Raw genomic sequence first — 25,739 nt, 5'->3', positions numbered from 1 at the left:
TGACAAACCTTCATCATGCCTCAGTGCGAACGTATCCCTACATACTGGGGGCCAGATGCATCTGCCACCAAAGACTCATCAAGTCCTTCAGTGCATCTCAAGTGCAACGACTCCAGCCTTCCCTTCGAATTCTCCTTTGAAGCCGTCCGTCCCAATGTCTTCCGTACAACTTTCACCTCTCCAACTCACCCTACACCTCCTCATCCCAGCGTCCCTCGCGCTGAGACAAAGTTGGATGGCGCCAAACCCAATGTTACCTCTTCTGACAAGGGTACCAAGATCCAGATCGGCGATGTCGTTGCCAATGTTGACTACTCTGGCGAAACTCCTCTGCTTTCAGTCGGGTTTGACGGACAGCCACCTATCCTCCAAGATTTGCCTAACAGGTCATATGCCATGAACGGCGATGGAGTTGCGCATTACACTTTGTATAACCGCAAGACCTTTCACGCTGGATTGGGTGAGAAGGCTGCTCCTATGGACCTCTCTGGTCGACGCTTCCAGCTTTCCGCGACCGACAGTTTTGGATACGACGTGCACCGAACAGATCCTTTGTACAAGAACATCCCTCTTCTGATCAACGCTACCCCTCAAGGCTGTGTAGCCATGTTTTCAACCAGTCACACCCGTGGTGAATATTCCATCGGCTCGGAAATGGACGGTATGTGGGGTTTCTACAAGGTCTATCGCCAGGACTTTGGTGGTCTTGAGGAGTACATCATCACCGGCAAGACTCTTAAGGATATTGTTCAGACCTACGCTGAGCTAGCGGGCTACCCTCTCCTTGTACCTCGCTGGGCTTTCGGATACCTGTCTGGTGGTATGAAGTACTCTATGCTCGACAGCCCTCCTGCAGGCGAAGCTCTCATCGAGCTGGCGCTTAAGATGAAGGAACACGATATTCCCTGTTCAGCCTACCAGATGTCCTCCGGTTACACTGTGGCCGAGAAGCCTCCCAAGAACAGACACGTCTTCACCTGGAACAACCACCGATTCCCCGACCCTGAAGACTGGATCAAACAATACCACAAGCTCGGCATGCGCCTCATTGCGAACGTGAAGCCATACCTTACAGCATCTCACCCAGAGTACGAGAAGCTCAAAGAGGCCGGTGGTTTGTTCACTGATTCACACACCAAGAAGGCAGCTGTCACAAAGCTATGGAGCGCTGGTGGTGGTGAGAGAGACGATGGTGGACATATTGACTTTACCTCTGAAGCCGGCTACAACTGGTGGTACAATGGTATCAAGAAGCTAGCGGAGGAAGGTATTGATTGCATGTGGAATGACAACAATGAGTACACTATTCCTGATGACGAGTGGCAATGTGCCCTCAACGTCGGAAAGGACATCCTCGACGTCCCCGAAGGTCTCGAGAAGCGACCCCAAGTCGGTCTCTGGGGACGCAGTCTCCACACCGAACTTAACGGCAAGGCTTCACACGACGCCCTTCTGGCCGTGAACCCGGATTCTCGCCCCTTCGTCCTCACACGTAGCGCCACAGCTGGTACTCTCCGCTATGCTTGTAGTTCCTGGAGTGGCGACAACACCACTAGCTGGGACAGTATGCGAGGATCTACGGCTTTGTCTCTTACTGCTGGTATGTGCCTGATGCAGTGCTATGGACACGATATTGGCGGGTTTGAAGGTCCACAGCCCTCACCAGAGCTTTTGCTCCGATGGGTTCAATTGGGTATTTATTCTCCACGATTTGCTATCAACTGCTTCAAGACTGGCGAGGACAACTCTGTTGGCGATGTTATTGAACCATGGATGCATCCTTCCATCACTCATCTCGTACGCAAGACTATCAAGCGCCGCTACGCTATGATTCCCTACATCTACTCCCTCGCACTTGAGAGTCACAAGAGCGCTTTGCCTCCTCAGAGATGGGTTGGCTGGGGTTATGAGTCTGACTCCGAAGTCTGGAACCTCCTTGATGGAGAGACACAGTACTGGTTGGGTGACTCTATGCTTGTTGGCGGAGTCTTCCAATCTGGAGCTAGCAAAGCCAGAATCTACCTCCCCAAGGCATCCGACGACGATGAGGGCTACTTGAACCTCAACGCCCCTTACAATTACCTCGAAGCCGGCCAATGGGTCGACATTGATGCTGAGTGGTCAGGCGCCGGTATTCCTGTTCTCGGTAAGGTCGGTCGCGCCATCCCGATTGGTCGCGACGTCCAAGTCCTTTCGCCCGGTGAGAAGGAGAACGTTGCAGACCTTCCCCTCGATGACTACCGAGCTGTGGAGATCTTCCCTCCCCAGAAGGCGTCCAAGGGTGGCAAGTGGCACGAGACTACATGGTACGAGGACGACGGAACATCAGCAGCTACTAAGAACAAGATCTCTTCTTACACCCTCTCTTATACTGCGACAGAGGCTGAGATTAAGGTCAAGTTCTCGAGAGATGAGAGCTCGGGCTTTGAAGCGCCTTGGAAGACGCTTGTTGTTATTCTACCACCCGGTGATCAAAGGAAGGTTGTTAGCGAGGAGTCAAAAGAAGTTGTGTCTTTGGGAGTGAGTGATGAGGGCAGAGCCAAGTTTGAGCTGAAGTAGGCCCTACAAGACATCTACTCTAGCTAGCTAATTAGATTTAAAGAAATATGTTTCTCGGTAATGTCACTCATCGAGTCTTTATCCCGTTGGCAAATCGTGTACAGGATTCAACTACTGTCCTATCCAATGCCCAAGTATATACAGCCCCAAGCCCTCAAATCTCCCTTCCAGCCTTCTTTTCCAACTCACGATGAGCAGTTAAGATACCTCGGACCCGATGCTGAAAGTAGAGAGGTCCTTGCTCCAGCTTGGGATGCATCTCTCCGTTCACAAAAACACCAGCGTTGAGGTTCTTTTGAGCATTATTACAGAGCCATTTATCTTCTGTAAGGATCCTCTTGAACATTTCGTCGATCGTCTTGAAACCTTCGTCGGTAGCATCCTTGTGTCGGTAGACCTCGTATTCCATGGAACATTGTCCGACCGAAGTAGGAACGCAGCGCATCAGGTAGAAGAAGTTAGGGCTAGAAATATTAGCTTTGGAATTTGTTGCCGAAAGGATTACTCACGAGACTGTCATGCAAGCGTTGGGAAAGTAGTAATTGCTCACAACCTTCAAGCCAGACTTTTCGGCTTCAGCATTAACATTGGCGAAGTGCTCGATGTTACCACCCTTTGGATCCACCTTGTATGCTGTGAGATCCGCTATAGCAGCGGCATCAGGATGGGCTGTTTTGCAATGATAACACTCGTTGTAGTTATCTGCCAATGTCTTCCAGTTGTAATCGCCACTCATACCCCAGGTATGGTCAAACTTGTAGTCATCAAAGTTGAAGGATTCGTGTCGTTTCATTCTGTCGATATCTCTGAACTCGATCGACCAGTCTTCAGGAGTCTTGGAGGGATCGAGATTGACCCAGATAAACCCCTTGTCATCGACGCGCACATGGATGGGGACCTTCGCAGCTTGACATGCCTGTTCTTTTGATGTACCGAGAAAACCCTCGATCTTGCCATTCTTGTTCTTCGTGAGGGAGAATTGGAAGCCAGCTTCCTTGATTTCAACACAAGATCCGACTTCAGAAAGTCTAAGCTTATGGCTGACAAAGATCCATTTCTTAGCAAAGATGGCGCGGCGTTCGAGTTCGTAAATGTCCTTGGATCTGTACCACGAAGAAGGCAAAGCTCGCGCTGTAGCTTTGAAGTCTTGGACGAATTTGGTCTCAACCGGCTTTGGCGAGCGAGTTGACGATAGATACCTCGCGAGTAAAGACAAAAGTCCGGCTAAACCGGCGATGGAAAAGAAGGAAGAGACAAATGAATGAGTAACGTGGAAAGTCATATTGGCATGAATTGTACTCTGAGCAAGTGATGCTGCTCGAAGGGACCGTTGATTTACCTTTTTTATCACCAAGTCGTTTATGCGTCAAGTCACAAATAACATCAAGAAACCGTTCAATCGGAGAATCCGTGCTGATCCCGAGGGGCAAGGGAGTATCGGAAAGAATCCGCTCCCGTCCGCGTCCCGTCTTCGGCCTACAGCATCGTGGCTTGACGCGATAACACAACCTATAATCTTATCTCTGGTCTTCAACCACAAGCTGGGTAAGTTATGATGGTCATTCATTAGGAACTATCGTTAAACTGATACCATAATAGTCAAGTTGTGGAAATGAATTGTCCTTGACGGAATTGTGCAACATGGTCCCGAAATGTGACATCGCGGCTCAGCAAGGATTGTCTCCCAGATGTATGTAACTCATAGATAACCATTACCAAGTAACATGGGTCAGAAGCTAGATCAATCCCCATATCAAGTCTTAGCTAGTTCATAAGCTAAAGAGATACGTCCAGTCTTAGCTCGATACTCCCGTTCATCCCCATCCGTGCCCTATCATTTGACCCATTTCTCTTGCACTACCCCGCGTAATGTCTGTGTGCGTATCTTTTCCTATGTCGAACTTGGAGGAGAAGGGGCCAGGATATCCCTTGGGTTCTAGTTTACCGGTTGGAGATCTATAAGATAGATGAGCCGCATCCGTATCTGGACAAATCGAACCATTATCATCTTTTCTTTGACACTATTTTATGCACCCGGATACTATCTCCACCATGTCGAATGTTCAAGACTCTGTCCCTGGCGGAATCGCAAAAACAGAGAAGGAGACCCCTACCCCTGACAATGTATCGTACCATGTTGTTCATCAAAGCGGGACTGTCCATGAACTCGGCAACATTGTAGACCCTGTTCTCAGTGCCAAGACCCTTCTGGTAAACGAGGTATGCACAACTTGCCATCTTCGTTGCGATATCTGTTGCTAACTCTCCTTGAGGCCATCAACGAGATCGGCTGGACAAACTTCCACCTGAAGCTATCTTGTCTCGCCGGCTTCGGTTATGCCGCCGACTCCCTCGTCGTTTTTCTCCAGAGTGTCGCAGCATCTCAAGCATACCTCGAAATCGGAAACGGCGGCTATTCGACCGGTTATGCTATGGCCCTCTACGCTGGTCTTTTGGTCGGTGCTTTATTCTGGGGTTTTAGTGCAGATGTTATCGGCCGAAAGATCGCCTTCAACGTGACTCTCTTCTTGGCAGCCATCGCTACGATCGCTTCAGGAGCGGGTCCGAACTGGATAGGTTTCTGTGTCTTGGTAGCTATCCTAGGCTTCGGCGCTGGTGGTAACCTTGTCCTGGACCCTACTGTTATGCTCGAATTTGTTCCAGCCAGGCAGCAGTGGGTTATCACTGCCATGGCTGCATGGTGGGGTATTGGACAAGCTAGTGCTGGTTTTATCGCCTGGGGCTTCTACTGTACGTTTCTTGCCTATCTCTCCTGTTTTATACTTCGAAGAGTGGCTGACTATTCCAATAGCTCGAACTGAGTGGTCATGCACAGCCGAGACAGAACCATGTACTTGGCAAGGTAACAAGGCTTGGAGACTCATTATGTTCACAGGCGGTGCTTTAATGTTTGCCATGTCCGCCCTTCGAACCCTCATCATTCAATTACCCGAAACTCCAAAGTTCTTGGTTGCATCTGGCAAGGAAGAAGAGCTTGTTGCTATGCTTCAAGACCTTGCTTCCAAGTACCGTCGACCCTGTTCCTTGACTGTTGATGCCCTCAGAGCATGCGGTACCACTGATTCCTCTGAGCAAAGTGGACGTCCTGATTCTCTCAAGGGTTTGGGTAAGAGCCTTGTTGGACATGTACGAGGCCTGTTCTCTAGTAGAAAACTCGCGCTTTCTACCTCCCTTATCTGGTTTTCTTGGACATTGATCGGTTTGGGATATCCCCTTTTCTTCCTCTATCTCCCGTAAGTTCATACAAATCCCTGTATTTACAACGCATTTGAGCTAACATAACCAGGACTCTTATCAGAAGCCGTATTCCCGAGTACGCACCCTCTTTCACCGAAACATGGCGCGACTACACCATCACCAACATCTGCGCCATTTTCGGTCCTCTTATTGCAGCCGGTTTGACTGAAGTCAAGTTCCTCGGTCGCCGATACACCATGGTTATCGGTGCTATTGTCACGGCTATCTTCTTCTTTTGTTACACCATCATCGAGACACCAGCTCAGAACCTCGCCATCAGTAGCTGCATCTGTATGGTCCCTCCCCTCTCTAGATATATGTGAAGACTTACTGATCTCTTTAAGCTGTTTGCATCAACCTTTATTATGGTACACTATACGCATATACTGTCGAAGTGTTTCCTTCTGCGCACCGATCGACGGGAAATGGTGTAGCCGTCGCGCTGAATCGTATTATGGGCCTATTATCTGCGGTCATCTCTGTCACTGCGGACACTACAACTGTTACACCCTTGTACATCTCAGCTGCACTGTTCCTTGTACTGGCCATAATTTCTGCTGTTCTTCCTTTCGAGCCCTATGGCCACAACGCGTCTTGATAGGACTGGAGTTTTGTTATTGAGGTTTTTCAGCGCTGTCTTTAGTATCTCGTTACGATGTTCCAACACCTTTTCCTTATTCTTCTTTTTTTCCTTTGGCGCTCATTGTTCAAATGTGTGGTTTGAGTTACTCAATACCTCTTTAATTACATCAGAACTGATTCATGTCCCACCATTCCACATTCATATACAAACTATCCCCCATGGGCCCTAGATTCTCCCAAGCGCCCCACGCAAGATCATATGTAGTGTTGTGATCGTTAGTGATTGCTTCTGAAGCCAATACGGTTTCATCAAGTCCTCGATCGGCCACCTCCATCTGCGACCCAGACTGTGTTCCTTCCATCATCCACCTCGGAGGCGTTGCATAGCAAGTTGTTGATTCGCGCATATCTGCCGGTGGCGTGTTCATCTCAGACTCGGGGATAGCCTCGTCATCTGCGGCGTCGGTTCTGGTAGCCCAGACAGTCTGACTATTGACAGTTTGATCCCTATAATTGGGGAATTGAGGAGCTGCCACGTCTAGTAAAATCCATATAAGCGACGTTTTTACAGCTGCAGGAGACGCTGTCTCTGAGTTGATTTGAGACGGGTGTTCTATCGACTCGATAAAATGATCCAGGGCAGTATCCTTGGAAGGTATTAGTCATGGTCTATTAATATATACAAATTGGGCGAAAGACGTACAATTGCTTTGCAAATTGGCCAGCATGCCGCCATTTGTTTGACAAGTTTGCGGCAGATATCCAGATTTTCTAAAGAAGACGCCTTTAACCTTGTATCGCTCGTTCGGGCCCAGTAAAGATGCAGTGTGCAGGCAATGGCTGCTGCCTGCGCAAGAAAAGGATCCACGATCTTCAGTCCCTTTTCGTTGGCTGTTCTGATAAGTCTTGATATCCAGGTGCAGTGTCTCAAAGCCTTCTCGCATGACGCTCTCCAGAAGGTGTTGCCGCCTAGTCTTTCCCTGGGGGTCTCTGCCATCGACGTGTAAAGACAGGGATGGTTCAACACGCAGTGGATGGCGTGGTATGCTACTTGTATTCTGATCCAGGGGAGTAGGTCCGAACGGTTGGTGTGCGCGTCCTGAGCAGATATCGAAGGAAACTTGACCCTGTTGTAGCTCAAGTGGACAGGATGGTACATCTCAATATCAAGGATTTGTGAGCAGAGTTTTGTGTAATCTGATTCTGTATGCCAGGGATATTTGACTCGTCCCTCGACACACCTTGCCACATAAAGCCGCAACTCTGTCCAGAGGCTACACAGCTTGTGCGACTGAGCCCATACGTCGGGAAGTGTCTCATGGACACCCGTTTCTACTGCTCTTGGAACCGGAATGCATTTTGTTAACGGGTCTCGGGCTTCAACTGTTAGTAACTGTGGTGTATCGACGTCTTGCCGGACCGAAGGTAGCAGAACGGGAGCACCGCACGAGTAGCTCAAAAATTGGATGCTCCAGAAGACTCTTGATTTTGCTTGTAAACTCAGTATTCTTACTGGGTCTCGTTCGTTGTCTGGAACTAGTTGGAGCATGCTCTTGGCAATGGATATATCGAAGCCAGCAGTAGTGACATCGCCGACTACTCACTTATTAGTATAGAAAGTACGGATAGCTGTAGATCACTTCCTCACTGATGAAGTTATAGTACGCCAAGAAGCAGAGTGTCTGACTGCTATGGATCGTCATGCTCCCTTGAGCAATTGTAAGCATAACACTTGTACGGGCAGCTTTATAGTAAACACCGGGGCTCTCCACGCCTTCTCTTTCTTGAGAGGAGGCATAGTAGGTGGAGAACAGAGCCATGATAGCATGGATCAGTTCATCTGATAAATCTTGGAGAGGGTCGTCGAATAGCCACAAGGGTTGTCGATGGATGTGTCGAAAATAAAAGCCGATTGCTTTCGCACGCAAATCAACCGATACCGGTGTCCTTTTATTTATCAGTATGGGGGAACAAAATCATAAGAGTCACAAAAGACATACGATAGTGATTGCTGTTGTGGTGTAACTGCTGAGAAGGATAGTGCTTGGTTTTGTCTTTCAGACGCTGAAGATGGTGTAGTTTCCTGCATAGACTGGGGCCTGTAGCAGTCCAATTAGTATTGGGTCTGAGATGTTTAATTTAATGAGACTTACACAACCCTGCTAATGAGATTGTCAAGCTTATCTTCAAGTTGCTCTAGTCGGCTCGACTTATCTGATTAGTTGAGAATTAAGCAAGAGCCTCCGTCAAGAGTCTTACCACAGTAGGGTCTACTTGGCTCGTAGATTGTTCGCTTACAGAGGCCGTTTCTATAAAAGAGCAATGTTGACGAAGACGAGAACAGGCTGAGCATTGTGGTCTTTCACCAGGGCATCGTATCTTCTTGCGTCTACGAAGGCTTAGCAAATCACCTCTGTTTTGGCTAAGACGGCCCAGTCATACCTGCAATTATCACATGCTTGCGTGGCGCGTCGGTATTGCCTTCTTCTTGGTGCGCTCATTGTGGTCTATGTAAAGATAGAGTAAGTTGACAATTTTGGAGAAAGGAGCAGTTGAGAGCGAGTCTCGTGTTGTTATGTAGCAGCAGGTATGTATAGTACAAGAGTCCATGTGCGGGGTGACAGCCGCTAAAAAAGAGGTTCGGATGCTTGTAAAATTCCGCTGATAGTCTGTAACCGAGACATAATTTTGCGATAAGAGTGCCCACCATGGCTGGGATTAGTTAGTAGACTAAACTTTACAGAGTCGCAGGTAAACAGTGCTGCATTCATAATTAAATGTCAGAGACAAGTTAATTGCTATTCCTTCTATCTACAATTTACTCTCGGCTGATGATCTAGGAATTCCAAAGTTGGAAATATCTTCCTTTGTCGATCCATCTATGGCAAGCTCCGCAAGAACACGTCCAATAGCTGGCGAAAACTTGAAAGCGTGACCACCACCCAGTCCAATAATGACATCAGGATTATTCTTCAATGGACTGATCACAAACTGTCGATCAGGTGTAATCGCATATTGGCATGTAATGGTTCGCAGAGGCTCACCCTTCTCGGGGATAAGATTACCCATGAACGATGTCAACTCGTTGAACAACTCTTCCGAAGGAACAAATGTTCGATTCTCAGGTGTCATAAAGTTATTCGACGTGTCACGCCCTGCTTTGATAGCTGGCTCGCCATACATGGGGAACCCGTAGTAATACCGATCGCCAGCCCAAATCCAGACAGGGAATTTAGTCTCGTCAAAAGGTTTGAGGTCAGCTGGCTTGTAGTATGTGACTTGCTCTTGCATGACCGTCAGCGGAATCTCTGATCCCAGAGGTGCAAGAAGCTTGTTGATCCACGCATCACAAGCCAAAATGACCTTGTCGGCATAGAAACGACCCTTGGATGTCTCTATTGTCACGCCCTTCCCATTCTTGTTAGGGATGACTGCATCCACCCGCGTCTTCTCTTTCAGAACGGCTCCATTGGCACGAGCTTGATACTGCATTGCCGCAACTGACTTTGATGCATGAACAATGCCCGAGTCTGCAGTATATATCGTCTGAACACCCTCGGGGATGTTGAATGCCGGCCATCGCTTCATGACCTCGACCGAATCAAGCAATTCGTAAGGAATGCCGTTCGCATCCAAACTCTTCATGAACTCGCTAGCAGTCATCGTCTTCTCAAACTTGTTCAATTCACTCTCGTCAGTGGTGGTCTTGGGAAAGAATGCCACGCCGCCGGTGATGGTCAGCATTTGTAGACCGCTGCGACGTTCCAGTTCGGCCCAGTCCTTGTAGGCTGAACGCGCGAGGGCCACGTAATCTGGCGATCCGTAGGATGTTCTGACAATGCGAGATGTGTCATGCGATGAACCGTAGACGTTGCCAAACTCATACTGCTCGAAGCCGATGACGCTGGCGCCTTTGATAGCGGCGTGGTAGGCTGCTCCGCTGCCGAGGGCACCAAGGCCAACTACGGCGACATTGAATGTGGTGTTGGACATTTTTGTGGTACTGAGGAATGATGAAGAACTATACTAAGTTGTAAGATAGTCTCTCGTTTTGATACTGAACAAGGCGACTTTATAAAGTGATCCAAGCAGTCTAGATAGCATCTCCCTCCTCAAGTCCGTCTCCACACTTGCTCGCCTGTTCTCGTGATATTGTCCGGTATGCGGAGAAGGCTGGGCCGACTTATCTTCCCCTCTATAGAGCAAGCTACTAAAACGTGACCAATTGGTCTCGACATCTGTCTCAATGCTTGCTGTCATCTCATCCTGGGCATTCAAAGAATCCGTCCCCACACGGAATCTTACGGATTCTCCGTCCACCTGTAAGTCGCCCCAGCTTATCTACCCCGCGTTCTGTTATGGGCCTAACTCGACGATAGCGTGGCTTATCTCAGAACAGCAACGAGATGTGTTTGTGCCACTAGAGGCACGGGGAGGCAAGGGGAAAACAACGATAGGCGTGACAGTACTGAGCCTCCCTTTCGCTATCATCTGGTCTGTTCAAAGGAGGTGATCGGTACAACTTAGCAAATGACGTCCGGTTATCAGACATTATCTATAAGCCAATGATTCTAAAGACTTGAAGGATTAAATGTTCACGGTGGTGAGGCTGATTTATATAGAACCCAGGATTACATGAGAGACAACAAACAATACAAGGTAATTATCAATCAGATTAACATCAGCTATCAAACTAATAGTCAAATAAATATTCTTCATAATCATATATCATTCCCATCAATTTTACCCAATACCATACTTCTGCAACTCATTTAGTCGTACGCAATGCCAGAGGGTGTACCAGATGAAAGCTTGTTGTACTTTCCAGCGTTGGCATTATCCATGAGAGTGTGGTCATGTTCCTCCTTTCGCTCTGTGAAGGGCTGAGACTCGTGTTGAGAGCCAGGGATGGACTGCTTGTTGGAAGAGCCGGCACCAGTGTTGCCCATGCCGGGGGTGTTACCAAGACCAGAGCCAGTGTTTCCGGCCTGGAAGCCGTGTTGGACGTTGCCGGTGTTGAATTGGTCATTCTCGCGTCTTTGCTCAGCGGCATGGGAAGTAAGAGTACCTCCTCCAAGGCCGGCAGCAGCACCTCCAGCAAGTCCAGAGCCTCGGTGCGGATCCTGCTGCTCATATGACTGAGATGCAGGGTTCATAGCAGAACGCTCACTAGAGTAAGCATCGCTGGACTCAAAGCCTCGGTTGGATCCAAGGCCTGAGCGCTCATCATGGTCGCGACCAGAACGAGAAGCAAGGGCAGCAGCACCGAGGCCGGCAGCAGCACCTCCAGCAAGTCCAGCACCTCGGTGCAAATCCTGTTGCTCATATGACTGAGATGCGGGGTTCATGGCAGAACGCTCACTAGAGTAAGCATCGCTGGACTCAAAGCCTCGGTTGGATCCAAGGCCTGAGCGCTCATCATGGTCGCGACCAGAACGAGAAGCAAGGGTACCAGCACCGAGGCCGGCAGCAGCACCTCCAGCAAGTCCAGCACCTCGGTGCGAATCCTGTTGCTCATATGACTGAGATGCGGGGTTCATGGCAGAACGCTCACTAGAGTAAGCATCGCTGGACTCAAAGCCTCGGTTGGATCCAAGGCCTGAGCGCTCATCATGGTCGCGACCAGAACGAGAAGCAAGGGTACCAGCACCGACTCCAGCAGCAGTACCAGCGCCGAAGCCAGTGCCACGGTTGGAGTCCTGTTGCTCGTAGGAACGAGAAGACGGGTTCATAGCAGAGCCCTCAGTGGAGTATGCCGACTGGTTCTCGAAACCTCTGTTAGAGTCAAGGCCAGAGTGCTCATCACGATCACGGCCAGAGCGAGACGCCAATGCGCCAGCACCTAGACCGGCAGCGGTAGCGCCAGCAGCAAGGCCAGCACCTCGGTGAGAGTCATGCTGCTGAGTCTGTCCCACAGGGTCCTTGTGGGAGAAGTTGGCAGCCTGAGCACCTTGAGTGTCTTGACGCTCCCTGGGGTCAGAGTAGCCGGCGACAGCAGGTGCACTCAAACCTTGGAGGTGCTGAGAGCCTTGCTGCTGGTGGGACTGAGAAGTAGCAGTGGGGTCGTAGCTCTGGTTGTCATAACCTGACATTGGCTGAGTGGCACCCCGATCGTCGTCGCGACGGCCATGGTGTGATGCAATGGCACCAGCGCCGAGACCTGCGGCAGCACCAGTGGCAGCACCAGTGGCAATTCCGGAGCCTCGGTGGTAGTCAATATCCTCCTGTCGGTAGGGCCTCTGAGTAACACCACCAGAGGAAGGGTTCTGCGAGGTGTAATCCCGAGTAGAATCGAGGCCAGCGGCAGGGTACTTGGTGGCGTGCTGGGTTGTAGAAGGGTCCTGGTATGCGCCAGTAGTGGTGTCGTGACGGTTGTTGTCATCATCGTGTCGGTTTCTCGTAGCAGCATAAGCGCCACCAGCACCAGCGGCACCAGTAGCAGCCAAAGCAGGGCCAGTCTTGGAGTGGTGATGCTTGTCCTTGTCATAATCTTCGGTGCGTTCGGTCTCATCCTTGCTTCCCTTTCGGTGGAAAAGAGCACCGAGCTTGCTTTCGTGCTTCTTTTCATCCTTGTGCACGTCTTGAGCTGAAGGGTCTTGATATCTACCAGTAGCCATGTCGCGACGGTTGTCATCGTCACGATCCCTAGTAGCGGCGTAAGCTCCGGCAGCGCCAGCAGCACCAAGGGCAGGACCTGTCTTGGAGTGATGGTGCTTGTCCCGATCTTGGTCCTCAGCACGAGCCGTCTCATCCCTACTGCTCTTTCGGCCAAAGAGACCGCCAAGCTTGCTATCATGGTCCTTGTCCTTGTGCTTGTCTTGCTTGACCTTCTCAGTGTGATGAGACTCCTTGTGGTCTTTGCCAAGGAGAGGGAACGCCCTCTGCTTGTGTTCCTCAGGCTGGGATCGATCAGTAGTCTGATCTAACCTTCTAGCCTCCTCGTTGTCGTTATGTCTCTTGTTCAACTCGTGAGCTCCATAGGCAGCAGTGCCAGTAGCACCCGCGCCAGCAAGGCCCTCCTTGAAGTGCGAGCCAGATGTTCTCTCGTCAGTGCGATGTCGGTCATCGGGTCGGCCGCCGTAGGGCTCAGTGTTGGTAGAAGCCTCGTCGCGATCGCGTCGGCTGAGGAAGGTACCGCTCTCCAGAGTGCCGGATGTTCGAGTTGGCTCTGTCGCACCTGTATGCATGGCATTATGACGTCTCTCTTCGTCCTCGGGGCTACCATGGCCAATTACAGAGTTGTGAACACCTCCTCGGCTAGGGAGGTCGCCCCAGTAGGGGTGCTCGGCGGCAGATGGTGCAAGGGGGTCGTTCTGTCCCAACGCACCGGACTCGCTTGTTCGGTTCAGGTTGTCGTCTCGTCTCTCAGACAAAGGCTCATTGCGTCTCTCCGAGAAGGGCTCATTGCGTCTCTCAGACATGGGGTCCTGTGAAGGCTTGTAGGAAGTGCGGTTGTCAGACTCGGTCATTCCGACACCTGAGTCCTTGTATCCATGGCCGCGAGAAGGCTCCCTTTCGCTCTCTGTCCAACCGCGGGGGTCATCAGCCTTGTGTAGCTTGTTTTGTTCGTGTCCTTTGGACCAGCCTTGCTCAATTTCGCTGGGTTCCATGTCTTCTGTGGGGAACGAACCTGGGGGATGGGGGGTAGTGTTGGAATCGTCAGGGCGGTCCTTGTGGAGAATGTCTTTGACCTTGGCTCCGAGGCTGCTCATTTTGAAGTGGTTCGGGGATGTACTTGGGTATCAAAAGGGATGGGTTTTGGGTATCAAGTTGGTGGATGTATTATTTTATCGAGTGGATGTGGTGATGATTCCCTTTGACAGACGCTATCTCAGCTTCATATATTCCTTTACTGTCCTTCAAACAAGGACAGCTCAGCTTGTCAACGTCTCGTCGACATCATCATGACCACTACGGGAACTAACAGATCGTGTGGGGTGCCGCCAAATCTGTGATTGACGTCCAGGTTTCCCAGCTTTGGTTGGTAGCATCCCTGTCGATCTTACTGTCTTGGGACAAGGGCGGCGCCAACTCCGTCATCCACATGCCCATCAAATCTGCGATCGTTTGTTCTGAGCAGCTGGAACTTGTCATCAACGCTGGGATTACGTCTGTACTTTTTATTTCCCTGGTCCTACGAGGGCTAGACCTGTCGACTTTTGCTGCGCTACCAAAAGATTGCATCATTGCGACTGGATTCAGTGCTCTGCGTTTTGAACAGTGGCTGGTTTGCCCATAGCTGGGCACGTAAAAACAAGATTGTTGCTATTGCGTCTTTTGAATCCGCTTTTCAGTGCTTCTGGCTTGTCGGTCCAAGCATTTCCATTCATTCCCTGTGAAACAGTCAAGCTGAAACCTGCACTACGTAGTACAACACAACGTGGGCTGCCCTGTACTGCATCAGCATGACAATATTAAAGTATTTGTGTGAATGAATATGTGCTCATATGTCTATACATAACTGTTACACTATATGTCAAGAGAGATATAATAAAAGCACACGGATGATGTGTTGTGAAAGACGATGGGTGCAAATGGATTTTAATGAAGCTACCCTAAAGTATAAGCTACTGTGGGCATTTAAATGTAAAGCTCAACAAATATTGTGCCATTTCTAACAATACCGCATTTTGAGTTTAAGGTCAAAATAATTAATAATCGACTAACAATAGGCGTTTTTTTAAACTGTCTCCAAGTCCAGCTGCTGCAGAATTGGTTGAATTGTACTAAATCTGTAGGAATAAATCTGTCAGTGGTACGGGGTACAGCCACGTTTACTTTGTCCGTCCTTTTGCAATTGGGCTTTCCTGACCCGGCGAGAAAATGTTAGTGCTAGTGTCGCATTGAGATAATCCGACATCCACTCCATGTTAACTGGGAATAATTATAGCATGAATAATTATGCATGCATAACGTATGACTTATGAAAGATCTCATTGACCAAGACATGCATTTGATTGTACAACACATTCATTGCTCAAGGGGATTCTATTGGCAGTCATTATGCTCCAAAATAATGGTCCAATCACTTTCAAGACTGTTGATCAGATCAGCATTTGGTGGGCTGAGAATGGCTGAGCTACGCGCGGCCTAAAATTCTTTTTATAGAAACTCCAACAAACAATCATATGAATTGTCATCATATAGAATACGAGGTGGATGGCTGAAAGATGTGTCACACCACGGAAATCCAAACATATTACTACCGCCTTATCGCATTTCATAACAAATATAATTTGACATCCTTCATCCATTGACGACTCTGAGCTATCATCAATATGCGACCGGCGACTGTAATTGCGACGCTTATCTCCCAGGGCTTATTTGTGGCTGGGCGTAAGATGAATGACGTACAGCCACCAGAGGCGAGTGCTTTCGACGCACGCGTAGATGCACAAAACTCACATCAAGAACCATGGGAAAAGGGTCCGCTGGTAGAAAGATGGCAACAATGGATTCGACGACAAGATACGACCGAAACAGACGACAATGAAACGTCGACAGAACCAAATTCTGAGACGAGAGAGACTACCAAAGATGAAGAGACGACGACAGAGGAAGAGGCTACAACCACAGAAGACGAACAAACAACGACAACAGAAAATCCTGTATCAACGACTGAAGAGTCAACTACAGAAGTGACGTCAACCGAGCAATCGTCTTCATCGTCCACAGTCTCATCCACCGAAACATCAAGTGATCCAACGTCTACAAGAAGTACTGTCACATCTCTAGAGCAAGGGGCATCATGTTACAGTACAACTGTATCAACCAGCGTCGTCTGCCACATCACAACCGATGGCCGCACCGAGAGCGCCTCGTGCATCACAAACAGGATGACGTCTAGCGCCTGCGCTCCGGGCCTCTTCTGTGAGATACATCCCGACTCTGGCGCGACGGTATGTATGGAGCAGCACAACGAGATTGGCACGGAAGGAATAGTCGTGGCATCAATCTTTGCAGCTTGTATCGCAGGCTGTATGGCTGTCTTGGTTGGCATGTGTTTGAGGGATAAACGTGCGCAGAAGAAGTTTGAGAATTTGAAGAGAGTAAAGACTCTGAGGACGGCTAAGAGGGAGGAGCAGGCGAATCTAATGGCCGGAGGACATATCTAGCTGACTCGAGGTAGGCGTGGTCTTAAGAGTTTAGAAATATGGATGGGATATAGCAACTACTGCTATGGTTGACAACTCGATAAGGACAAGTAGCAGAGCCAGCAGAGAAGACGCTAGACGGGGAGATATGCAATACCTTTTCAGTTATGAGTATGAGCGCGTTCAAGGAAGGATCTTAATCCAGCTGTTGACGGAAAAACGAAAGAATGTAAGCATCCTCTCCACAAGTTGGGTATTTACCACAGAAGTTAGTTTTTGTTGGTCGCGTCCATAGATGTTTTTGGCAATGCTCTACAGCCTCAATTAACTAAACGATCTAAGTTATGATGCATTTACTCAGTAAGCACTTGGCTGAATATAGAATTCTGTTCGGATTCCATACATGCTACCTAACACGATGAATTGAGTAAGTCATTTTTTGAAATCCTTCTGGCACAGCAGAGATCTCAGTTTCCTATATAGGAAGGTAGCTCCTATCTGTAGTATCCTTCTAGGCGTATTTCATACAATTTGTAAACACTATAACTGCGTCTCTTATACCCTCGACAATTTGTATATAAAATACAACTGTGATCAGTTGCCATAAAAAGACTGCCTTTTAGGCTGAAGGTGATTGCAAACCTGCTCCAAACTTTACTCTTAGGATGCAAGAACTGCTACTGGTATTACAGCATCACTTCCTGTGAGTTCGGCTAAAATCTACCGTTCAAGAGGGTCAACTTAGTTAAGCTCCCGAAGCGGACCGTCGGCGAAGGAATAGAACCCCCCTAGTCTGATGCAGATACTACACTAAAGTCTCACATCTACCCAATCACATTCGGGGTGTGTTATCTAGATAGTTGGGCATGCTATGCATGCATGCCCTTGCGTGGCTACGAAAATACCATCTGATCACTTACATCCACGCGACGCTTTATGTATTGTGCGAGGATCCGGAGCCATATTGGTGGCCTCGGACTGTTTGCTCGGAAACTTTGCAGTCCAAGAAGAGGATAGTAGAAGAAAAAAGCTATCATTTGTTGCGGGGTAAATGCTTCGGTGTAACTTGGGTAGTTAACGAATTGGCGATTGGATAATGATGATGCTGTTGAGACATGGTCAAGAATCCTACAATACCCACTTAGGCAGGTGAGCAAGATTCCATGACACTTTCATCCCGCTGAGATTTAGAGTTGCATATATCTTCAGTAAGCTTTATATGTATGCATCTATAGGTCGATCTGGATAGTTTCTAAAATCTCTGCATATGTATTGTCTCCCATTCCCGATCCTGGTCAAGACTCGACACGGCGGCCGCCCGTTATCTAGAGGATTCAACAACTCAAAAACATACCCGTAACAGAATAGGAAGGTAAAGAGGAGAATGAAATCTCTAGGTTTGGAGATATAAAAAGCCTGAAGAATCTCCTTCTCTGAGATCGTATCATCAAACCGACATCCTCCACCAGTCTCTTCCATCTCCAACATCAACCAGCCTTCAACATGAAGTTCACTACTACCCTCTTCGCCATTGCCTCGATCATCAGCGTTGCCTCCGCAGTGCCAGCCATGACCGATGAGCAGATCTCCAAGGTCCCCCGTGACGAGCTTCTTCCTCGCCAGGCCTGCCGAGGAACTAACTGCACCGGCTGCCAGAACGGCCGCAAGTGCTGTTTCCTCCGCGACTATCCCTTCTGCTGCAACTGTTAAGTTGTTTGCCAATGAGTTTATAGGATGAGTGATTCAGCGCAAGTAGACCGGTCGCTTCTAACTCATTTCATAAAGTTGAACTTGTGACTTCTGCTCTCATCAAGAGGCTTTATACACGTCGGTGAGGGGAGAATAGTATTTGGAGTCGTGGTCAACAACAGTTCTGTCGCTATGTTTTCGAATATGAAACGTCGTCTCCGTCAAGGCGATACAATAACCCCGACCGGTATATAAGATGTAGAAGACCACGGGTACTACATACCAATATAAGATGTTTATCCTCTCTTTTATTCTTGCTAACTTGTCCTTGTGTGGAACCGTGTAAAAGAATATCCCTGGCGTAGACTGATGTTGTAGTTATACAGACATGAAAAGATTTACTAGTATAAAATTGGATACCTTGTATGATGATCACAGAATAGTTTCTTGTTATAGAAAGAGAAAGCAGGTCTGGACTTCCAAGTTATGTATTGCTCAAGGTTCATCGTAGTCATATTAACCGACCCTAATGTTCATGCCACAAGCTTGGTTGAGAAGACAATGGCGAATGCTTGACACTATCAATCCTTCCGTCTGTATCCTCGGATCCAGTATTCAGATTGTAGGAAAACCCCAACATTGATTGAATGCCACGGTTTGATAGGATTTACCACTGACAGATCAAAGCGGCGGACAAGCTGTAGAATTACGAAAACGTTAGCATATGTAACTTGAAGACAACTTGGGCTGGATAAGCATGCACTCACCTCAACGAAAACCTTGTTTAGTTCCATTTGTGCAATGGCCTTCCCCAAGCATTGCCATCGTCCATATCCAAAGACAAGTTCAAGAGTGCCTTCCATCAAGCGAAGCTGATCCTCAGAGCAGTCTAGCCAGCGCTCAGGACGGAATTCATCAGCATCGTCACCCCAGATATCCTTTCGGCGGAATATTCCCCAAGCACAATACCCGATTTTGGTTCCACCTGGCAAGTACTTTCCTTTGAATGTATCGCCACCGGCAGGAACTTCCTTGGACATGAGACCGACGACTGGTGGGTGAATTCGAAGACCTTCCTTGACGACAGCTTGCAAATATGGCATAGCACGTGCTTCACTGTCTGTAATGACAGGTAGACTAGGTCTGGCCTGGTCGATTTCGGCTCGCAATTTCTCAATCACTCGAGGAGTAGTGAGGATATACAGCATGGTTGCTCGAATTGCGGTTGCTGTAGTATCGGCTCCAGCTAGACTATTGGTACGTCAGCACTTTGAGATGCCCAAGATTGGATTATGTGGTATGCCATAACCTACATTTGCATGAGAATTTCTGATTCCACTTCGTGCTGGAGTAGTCCGCGGGCAACAAAAGAGCCGATCATGTCTCTTTGTTCCTTGGCATCGGGACCGAATCGCGCCGCCGCAACTCTCTTAGCAATAGCCATGACCTTTCCAACACCAACCTTGTCCTTTTCCGAGGGAAGCATAGGTTTGAAAATAGGTAGCTGCAGTAGTTTCATCATCCAAGGCATGACGGTCGTAACAATGATAGTAGGCATGCTCTCCTCCATTGCCTGGATGTAACCATTGACATCAGAGTCGGATTCCAAATCGCCAAACTCCTCGCCAAAAGCGAGGGAAGAGATAACATCAAGGGTAAAATACTGCGCCTTGTAGCCAAAGTCAAAAGCCTTATTATTGGCGATATACTTAGTTTCCAGTAGATCGATGAGACGTTCAACATTGGTGTCAACTGTCGTTTCAATGTTGTCGACCTCTTTGCCAGAATACGCTGCGACCATTTTGGAACGAGTGCTGGCATGTAAGTCGTCATTGCGCTGAGACAGGACGTTGTCCTTGGTGGGATCTAGTCGCATGGCATCGTACCAGCTTGAGCGTTGAAAGCGTGTGCGAACATTGAGCATGTGCCTCATCAAGTCTGGATCAGATGTGATGAGATCGTTTGGTCCAACACGTGCGATATCTCCTATGGACCATATTAGTAGGTGGTATTATGGGATACTTCATGAAATATATAATGGGTCAATTGTGGAAATGATTGGAACAGATCTTCCACAGTCTTGGGATCAAGCTTGCGACTTGGCGTTGTCCAAAGCTACCCTAGTTAACTTACCATATTTCTTGCATGCCTCCCAGAGGTCGAGATGAGTTCGACCGCCACCAACACAGGAAATAAGCCACAACTGGGAGAAGCCTGCGAAAGCGGGCCCCTGAAAGTGTCGCAGACGCGCCCATTGGCGAAGCGTAGTCACAACATATACAGCAAAGACCAGCAAACCGACAAGAGCAAAAGCTCTGGAGTCCAGTTGGAGGAGACCCATCGAAGAGAAAGAAAAGTAGCAAGAAACCAAGACAGAGTAGCCGATGCAGTTGGTTGCTAGTACATGCGCGCAAAGCACATTCCTTTATGAGTGAATCTATCTTTGCATGTGCCTCACAGACCATTCAGTTTTCATCCAAAGCCCCGCTCCAAGTTGACCTCGCTTGTGTTTCCAGGCTGTTGGATGCTCTACAGTGTATGAAACTACCTGTCAAGTTTGAGTTTAATCCCTGGCTGGACGCATCTGTATCCCTGAAAACTTGGTCTCGGTGTTGTTGAACAACACGAGCACGATGATCACTACCGCTTTAAGACTGTGGATATACAGCCACACCAATAGGAATGTCTTCCGCCAAGACCCGCTCCGTCCGGAAAGCGAAGGTTTGCAACCATCCCCTGCTAACATTAATGCAGCCAAGGTTGCTTTTGGAAGCGAACACTGTGAGTCTCCGGGCCTATTCTGTTCCGTCTCCAATCAATGAAGACAGACGAATTTCAAATGCTGGGGGAGAAAAATAGACAAATGCCTGACATCACATCATACTGACAACTCAAATTAACCTTTCCACCCTTCTTTTTCATTTGACGCATTCTAAGAACAGGATAACCATGTCTTCTTCTCACAATTTGCCTCAAGACGAAGACACCATCGATCATCCTGATCACTTGGTGGCTGATGTAAGTACACACTCCTCGCGTATGTACTGTTACAAATATCAGCCTGTTGAACTTGTCTACTAATCTAAACCTGATTGGCTGTAGTCTCAAGATGACACCGATAGCGACGCAGATTCTGCCCTTGCTTTGGTATGTCTGTCTCTTTCCTTGCCATCACTAAACCACCATCGTTCAAATATGAGACTCATACTGAAAGTACTCTTATTATAGTCCCTGGCAAGTTCGTCAGAGTCGCTTGCTTCGAGTATTATGAGACATCGTGAAGAAAACGGCAGATCATATCATGCGTTCAAGGAAGGAAGTCAGTTACTTACTGAAAATACCTTACGTGGGCATATGTGACTAACATTGATTCTCAAGGATATGTGCTACCTAACGATGAGGTACGACATATTGACAAGCACTCTGCGTTCTATATATGCAGGGAAGAATCGGGAATATTCGGCTAATTTTACGTTTTGTTTTATTAGGCGGAGAATGAACGACTCGGTATGTTTAAGCCTATCTCCGGCCACATCCTTCTAACATCGATAAAAATAGACCTACAACATATGCTTTTCACCCTCACGTTTGATGGCAAACTTTCTAATTTGCCAGTTGACAAGACAAATTCACACCGAAGGGATTTAGATGCCGGAACTGGAACTGGCGTCTGGGCTATTGATTATGGTTGGTTCCCTATCCTAATGAGTCTTTTTGAGCATGCTTCTCACGATATATAATGCCTGTAGCTGAAGATCATCCCGAAACACAGGTAAGGTGGTCTCGAAATCCAGTCTAGAACTACGCAGGACCAGCTGCAAAAGCCTTTACTAGCGACAGCATCTAACTTATCGCTAGGTTGTTGGCATCGATCTCAGCCCCACACAACCCAGCTTGTATGAGATCGAGATCCTGCGAATTTCCTTTCTGCACCTTTACTAACATGGACATCAGCGTTCCTCCTAATCTTACGTTTTACATCGATGACATAGAGGATCAGTGGACGTTCTCTTACAAGTTCGACCATATCTATGCCCGCATGATGACAGGATCAATTCGCGACTGGCCAAAGTTTATCCAACAAAGCTATGAGTAAGTTAAAAGCGTTTCATGGTTACTCACAACGAGCTTATCTCACATTCCGAAAGCAATTTAGAATCAGGCGGCTGGCTTGAATTATCAGATATTATTCTCCAACTCCACTCTGACGACAGTACTATTCCCGAGGGATGTGCGGCGGCAAGATGGGGTGACTTGATGCTCGAAGCGGCTGACAAGTTCGGAGCCCATCTTGACAGCTGCACAAGATATAAACAGCAGCTACTCGATGCAGGCTTCGTAGATGTTGTGGAAACTATCTACAAGTGGCCAACTAATCCTTGGCCGCGTGATCCCAAGTTTAAGGAGATGGGTGAGTCTACTTCAACATTTGAATTCGTGGTTTTGAGCTATACTAATACACGACCAAGGCTTGTGGAATTATGAGAATCTTGGTAACGGAGCCTCGGGTCTGAGCCTTGCTCTATTCACTCGCGCTTTAGGTTGGACTGCAGAGCAGGTTGAGGTATTCTTGGTGGATGTTAGGAGAGATATGAAGAACCGGGCCATACACGGATGGTGGCCTATCTATGTCGTTTATGGAAGGAAACCATAAATTGCTTTCACAAATCCTTTCACTGTTAACCTCAGGGATTCATTCTACACATTTCGCTTCAAATAATGCCTTGACGTATTTGAGCTGTCAACCCTAAGCTGGATCTCTTGGGTTATTCTTCCCTCTTTATCACTCTTCCATTTACATAGAAGCGATAACTCATTCTTTCTTGGCGTCTTCAGATGACAGCCTTGCCCACGTCTTTGGATACCCCTTCTCAATTCTCCACTTCTCCGATGTTTCGTTGACAGACCTGGCAAACGTATCCCTCCAGCTATCTCCATGTTCTTCATCGCCCATAGTCTTAGCTCCCAGATGCCAAACCAGGACACTCTCTGATCTAGCTCCCTCTGGTGCTTGTAGAAGCCCGACTGCCACATCGATCACATCCGGGCGGTCATCCACTGTATAAAATACCAAAGCAGAGCACCGTGAGCAGAAATATCGTTGTACATCTGGCGAGCTACGGTACATGGCGAGAGTACCATATCGAGAGTCCCGGTTAGGACTTTGGACCGCATCCTTGAGTTCGTGAGTGTTTCGAGGGAAACTGCCATCCTTCGAATCTTGTGCGAATTCGATTTGAGCTGGAAGGGCGAAGGTCCAGTTCATCATGTCAACTCCAACAGATAGTCGACAATAGCTGCATGGGTCCAATGTTGCTAGATGCTTATGTGATTTTGGGTCGACGTAGAAAGGTATCGTGTTATTGGCCGTGTCGGAAAAGTCCACGTTGCTTGGTCGGAACATAAACTGTACTCCTTTGCAGCGACAGTGGATAGGTATACCATCCCTTGAAACAGCCCCAGGAACAGGACCTTCTGCATTTGTGGGCCAGTTTTCACTCAACTCTTCACTCGCATTCCGATTACCCTTCCAGATTCGGAGTCTCGAACCATCTTGGTTAACATTCCACAGCCATGGAGAAATGCCTTCATCTTGAGTGTCACCCACAAATATTTGGTCCACGAATTTGACAAGATTTTTGATCCCAACGTCTTTCAAAGCCCCAGTGAAGACACCAATGCTCTGTGGTTTATCCTGGTAGTGCTGGTGCCAGAATAATGGCGTCGAGCAGGTACCACAGAACAGGATACGGACATTCGAGGTAAACTCGTATCGCCTGAGTTCGGAATTGAGGACTTCCTCCATTGGACCGGGCCAATCTGTGTCACTGCTGTACATGGCCCCAGTGACGTTTCGACACGACGTGCAGTGGCACATGGACGCCTGGAGAGGCAGCTTTTCCCGAGACAATTGAGCAGAGAAGGTGGACAATTTGCAGAGGCATTGAGCCGTGAGGGTTATATTCTGGTCATCGTGTGTTGACATTTTGAAGAAGAGGTTGGAGGTGATTTCTCAGATCGAGATTGTTAAGGTGGTTAAAGATGGAATGTATACTTTATTACCACGTGAATAAATAAATTAAATACAATCACGATACGATAGATGCCTTCAGGGTAAAATTGTACCCCGCGCTGAAGGGCGCAAATGATCACGAGCTCCGATTAGCTGAGAGGGACAGATAAGCACGCATATGTCTACTTATGGAACGCTCTATCTTTATCTGAAAGTACAATGGAGAGTAAACACAGCTCTTCTTACCCGACCTCGGTTTTATCTTTCAAGTGTCTATCTGCTTATATGGGCGCCACACATCATGGCGAAGTATCATCACCTCATCGCGGTTAGACTCAATCTGACCTTTTCGAACAGCATCACGTTCATCCAATGTTGTTTCTGCGCCGCTTCTCACGCGTCATTTGTCTTCGTTCATTGGCTCCGACGCATAGCCCCCCGCACCGCCTCAGCCTGGTGACCCCCAATCCTTCCACCTGTAGGACCTATTCTTATCGTTGTGGCTGACGTGATGTCACTGAACGACCTTTAAATACATCCAACATGTTATCTGTTTCCTTGAGTCATTCTAAACACATCTGTCAAGATGTCTGAGAAAACCAAATCCGCTTTTTACGACTATGCTGAGCCATCTGCCTCGAGTCTAACACCACCGAGGTACGGGAAAGCTATCCAGAATGTTCCAAGTACCGGAAACCATTTTGCTACAATTACTCGGAGCGCCTTGGATCGTATTAACATGATCAACTTTTCCGAGACAGAGATCGCTGCGATCCATGAAGTAGTCAGTCAGAATTGGCCGAAAGGTATAATGGCTGTCTATCCTCGTGAGCAATCGAGGGAGTTCAAGCTGAAAGGGTACCCATGGGGTTATGATCCAAACGGTTGTGAAGAATCACTTTTACTAGTCTTACGCATGATTGAAGCGTTATACAATATGGGCTGGGTGATTTATTCTGCTATTGAAATAAGTAAAAGAGTCAGAACAAAAGGTAGGAAGCGAATGTTGTATTGCAGTGAAGATTTCATGTTAACTCAAAGTCTTAGACGCACTTGTATTCCGCAGACAATTCCACACTCTGCCTCCCTGTGAATGGGTCAATATTTCCTTTCATGGTGGCGACAAGCTCAAGATACTCAACTCGCCGTCAAGTGATCTTGTCAACGATGTTATTACCGCTTTTGTAAAGGATATTCAAAGACATGAAGTGACAGCCGAACGAGCCAAGATCAAGTTTAAAGGATTCCCTTGGCGAAGCGTTGGCCATGACGATGAAGACGAGGCGCAAATGAAGCTTTTGACGTTACTTGAAGTTGTCGAGAGGAATGGTTTCACACTTTATGCGAGGACGACCGCAAGGTATAGTGATGAAACGAGCGAGTCGAATGTTTTGATCTTTCAGAGGCGACTTGACTGGGTTTCTGGGACCTCGATTTATGAGAAATAGATAATTGTTTGGAATAGCAATCATTGTTGAATTTGATAAGCGTTCAACCAATTTGGCATTCTTTCTGAAATGCACGTCTGGAACCGTCTGAGCAAT

The 25,739-nt window shown here is 48.0% G+C and overlaps 12 protein-coding genes across 12 annotated transcripts; 6 read left to right on the top strand and 6 right to left on the bottom strand.

The window, feature by feature from the left end:
- Window positions 1-15: 15 nt before the first annotated feature.
- FSST1_008815 (glycosyl hydrolases family 31-domain-containing protein) lies at window positions 16-2,559 on the top strand (the record flags this gene model as incomplete). The annotated part of the gene is made up of 1 exon (XM_083225732.1): window positions 16-2,559. One exon carries the CDS (start codon window positions 16-18, stop codon window positions 2,557-2,559), a length of 2,544 nt encoding a protein of 847 aa, XP_083084776.1.
- Window positions 2,560-2,713: 154 nt separating this feature from the next.
- On the bottom strand, window positions 2,714-3,841 carry FSST1_008814 (Rieske [2Fe-2S] iron-sulfur domain-containing protein; the record flags this gene model as incomplete). Its single annotated transcript, XM_083225731.1, has 2 exons — window positions 2,714-3,023; window positions 3,069-3,841. The coding sequence occupies 2 exons, from the start codon at window positions 3,839-3,841 to the stop codon at window positions 2,714-2,716; spliced, it is 1,083 nt and encodes a 360-aa protein (XP_083084775.1).
- Window positions 3,842-4,611: 770 nt separating this feature from the next.
- Window positions 4,612-6,415, top strand: FSST1_008813 (major facilitator superfamily domain-containing protein; the record flags this gene model as incomplete). Its single annotated transcript, XM_083225730.1, has 5 exons — window positions 4,612-4,779; window positions 4,833-5,310; window positions 5,372-5,813; window positions 5,867-6,108; window positions 6,162-6,415. 5 exons carry the CDS (start codon window positions 4,612-4,614, stop codon window positions 6,413-6,415), a joined length of 1,584 nt encoding a protein of 527 aa, XP_083084774.1.
- Window positions 6,416-6,566: 151 nt separating this feature from the next.
- On the bottom strand, window positions 6,567-8,900 carry FSST1_008812 (uncharacterized protein; the record flags this gene model as incomplete). The annotated part of the gene is made up of 7 exons (XM_083225729.1): window positions 6,567-7,046; window positions 7,103-7,995; window positions 8,048-8,346; window positions 8,400-8,498; window positions 8,553-8,608; window positions 8,659-8,788; window positions 8,842-8,900. 7 exons carry the CDS (start codon window positions 8,898-8,900, stop codon window positions 6,567-6,569), a joined length of 2,016 nt encoding a protein of 671 aa, XP_083084773.1.
- A 310-nt stretch (window positions 8,901-9,210) lies between these two features.
- Window positions 9,211-10,392, bottom strand: FSST1_008811 (FAD dependent oxidoreductase; the record flags this gene model as incomplete). The annotated part of the gene is made up of 1 exon (XM_083225728.1): window positions 9,211-10,392. The coding sequence occupies one exon, from the start codon at window positions 10,390-10,392 to the stop codon at window positions 9,211-9,213; it is 1,182 nt and encodes a 393-aa protein (XP_083084772.1).
- Window positions 10,393-11,171: 779 nt separating this feature from the next.
- FSST1_008810 (uncharacterized protein) lies at window positions 11,172-14,111 on the bottom strand (the record flags this gene model as incomplete). Its single annotated transcript, XM_083225727.1, has 1 exon — window positions 11,172-14,111. The coding sequence occupies one exon, from the start codon at window positions 14,109-14,111 to the stop codon at window positions 11,172-11,174; it is 2,940 nt and encodes a 979-aa protein (XP_083084771.1).
- A 1,566-nt stretch (window positions 14,112-15,677) lies between these two features.
- Window positions 15,678-16,514, top strand: FSST1_008809 (uncharacterized protein; the record flags this gene model as incomplete). The annotated part of the gene is made up of 1 exon (XM_083225726.1): window positions 15,678-16,514. One exon carries the CDS (start codon window positions 15,678-15,680, stop codon window positions 16,512-16,514), a length of 837 nt encoding a protein of 278 aa, XP_083084770.1.
- A 1,482-nt stretch (window positions 16,515-17,996) lies between these two features.
- FSST1_008808 (uncharacterized protein) lies at window positions 17,997-18,203 on the top strand (the record flags this gene model as incomplete). The annotated part of the gene is made up of 1 exon (XM_083225725.1): window positions 17,997-18,203. One exon carries the CDS (start codon window positions 17,997-17,999, stop codon window positions 18,201-18,203), a length of 207 nt encoding a protein of 68 aa, XP_083084769.1.
- Window positions 18,204-18,763: 560 nt separating this feature from the next.
- Window positions 18,764-20,523, bottom strand: FSST1_008807 (cytochrome P450; the record flags this gene model as incomplete). Its single annotated transcript, XM_083225724.1, has 4 exons — window positions 18,764-18,880; window positions 18,950-19,433; window positions 19,496-20,168; window positions 20,316-20,523. The coding sequence occupies 4 exons, from the start codon at window positions 20,521-20,523 to the stop codon at window positions 18,764-18,766; spliced, it is 1,482 nt and encodes a 493-aa protein (XP_083084768.1).
- A 608-nt stretch (window positions 20,524-21,131) lies between these two features.
- Window positions 21,132-22,836, top strand: FSST1_008806 (S-adenosyl-L-methionine-dependent methyltransferase; the record flags this gene model as incomplete). Its single annotated transcript, XM_083225723.1, has 11 exons — window positions 21,132-21,200; window positions 21,285-21,329; window positions 21,411-21,501; window positions 21,561-21,583; window positions 21,671-21,689; window positions 21,741-21,869; window positions 21,932-21,954; window positions 22,041-22,078; window positions 22,137-22,274; window positions 22,331-22,593; window positions 22,652-22,836. The coding sequence occupies 11 exons, from the start codon at window positions 21,132-21,134 to the stop codon at window positions 22,834-22,836; spliced, it is 1,023 nt and encodes a 340-aa protein (XP_083084767.1).
- A 159-nt stretch (window positions 22,837-22,995) lies between these two features.
- Window positions 22,996-24,168, bottom strand: FSST1_008805 (Mss4-like protein; the record flags this gene model as incomplete). Its single annotated transcript, XM_083225721.1, has 1 exon — window positions 22,996-24,168. The coding sequence occupies one exon, from the start codon at window positions 24,166-24,168 to the stop codon at window positions 22,996-22,998; it is 1,173 nt and encodes a 390-aa protein (XP_083084766.1).
- A 613-nt stretch (window positions 24,169-24,781) lies between these two features.
- On the top strand, window positions 24,782-25,643 carry FSST1_008804 (uncharacterized protein; the record flags this gene model as incomplete). The annotated part of the gene is made up of 2 exons (XM_083225720.1): window positions 24,782-25,187; window positions 25,243-25,643. The coding sequence occupies 2 exons, from the start codon at window positions 24,782-24,784 to the stop codon at window positions 25,641-25,643; spliced, it is 807 nt and encodes a 268-aa protein (XP_083084765.1).
- Between the last annotated feature and the right edge of the window lie 96 nt (window positions 25,644-25,739).

Source organism: Fusarium sambucinum, chromosome II (assembly GCF_050947815.1).
Source record: "Fusarium sambucinum isolate potato_lamoka chromosome II, whole genome shotgun sequence".
NCBI classification, from domain to species: domain Eukaryota; kingdom Fungi; phylum Ascomycota; class Sordariomycetes; order Hypocreales; family Nectriaceae; genus Fusarium; species Fusarium sambucinum.
Note: the sequence above shows the minus strand (reverse complement) of the source record. Positions and strands in the feature narration are given on the sequence as shown.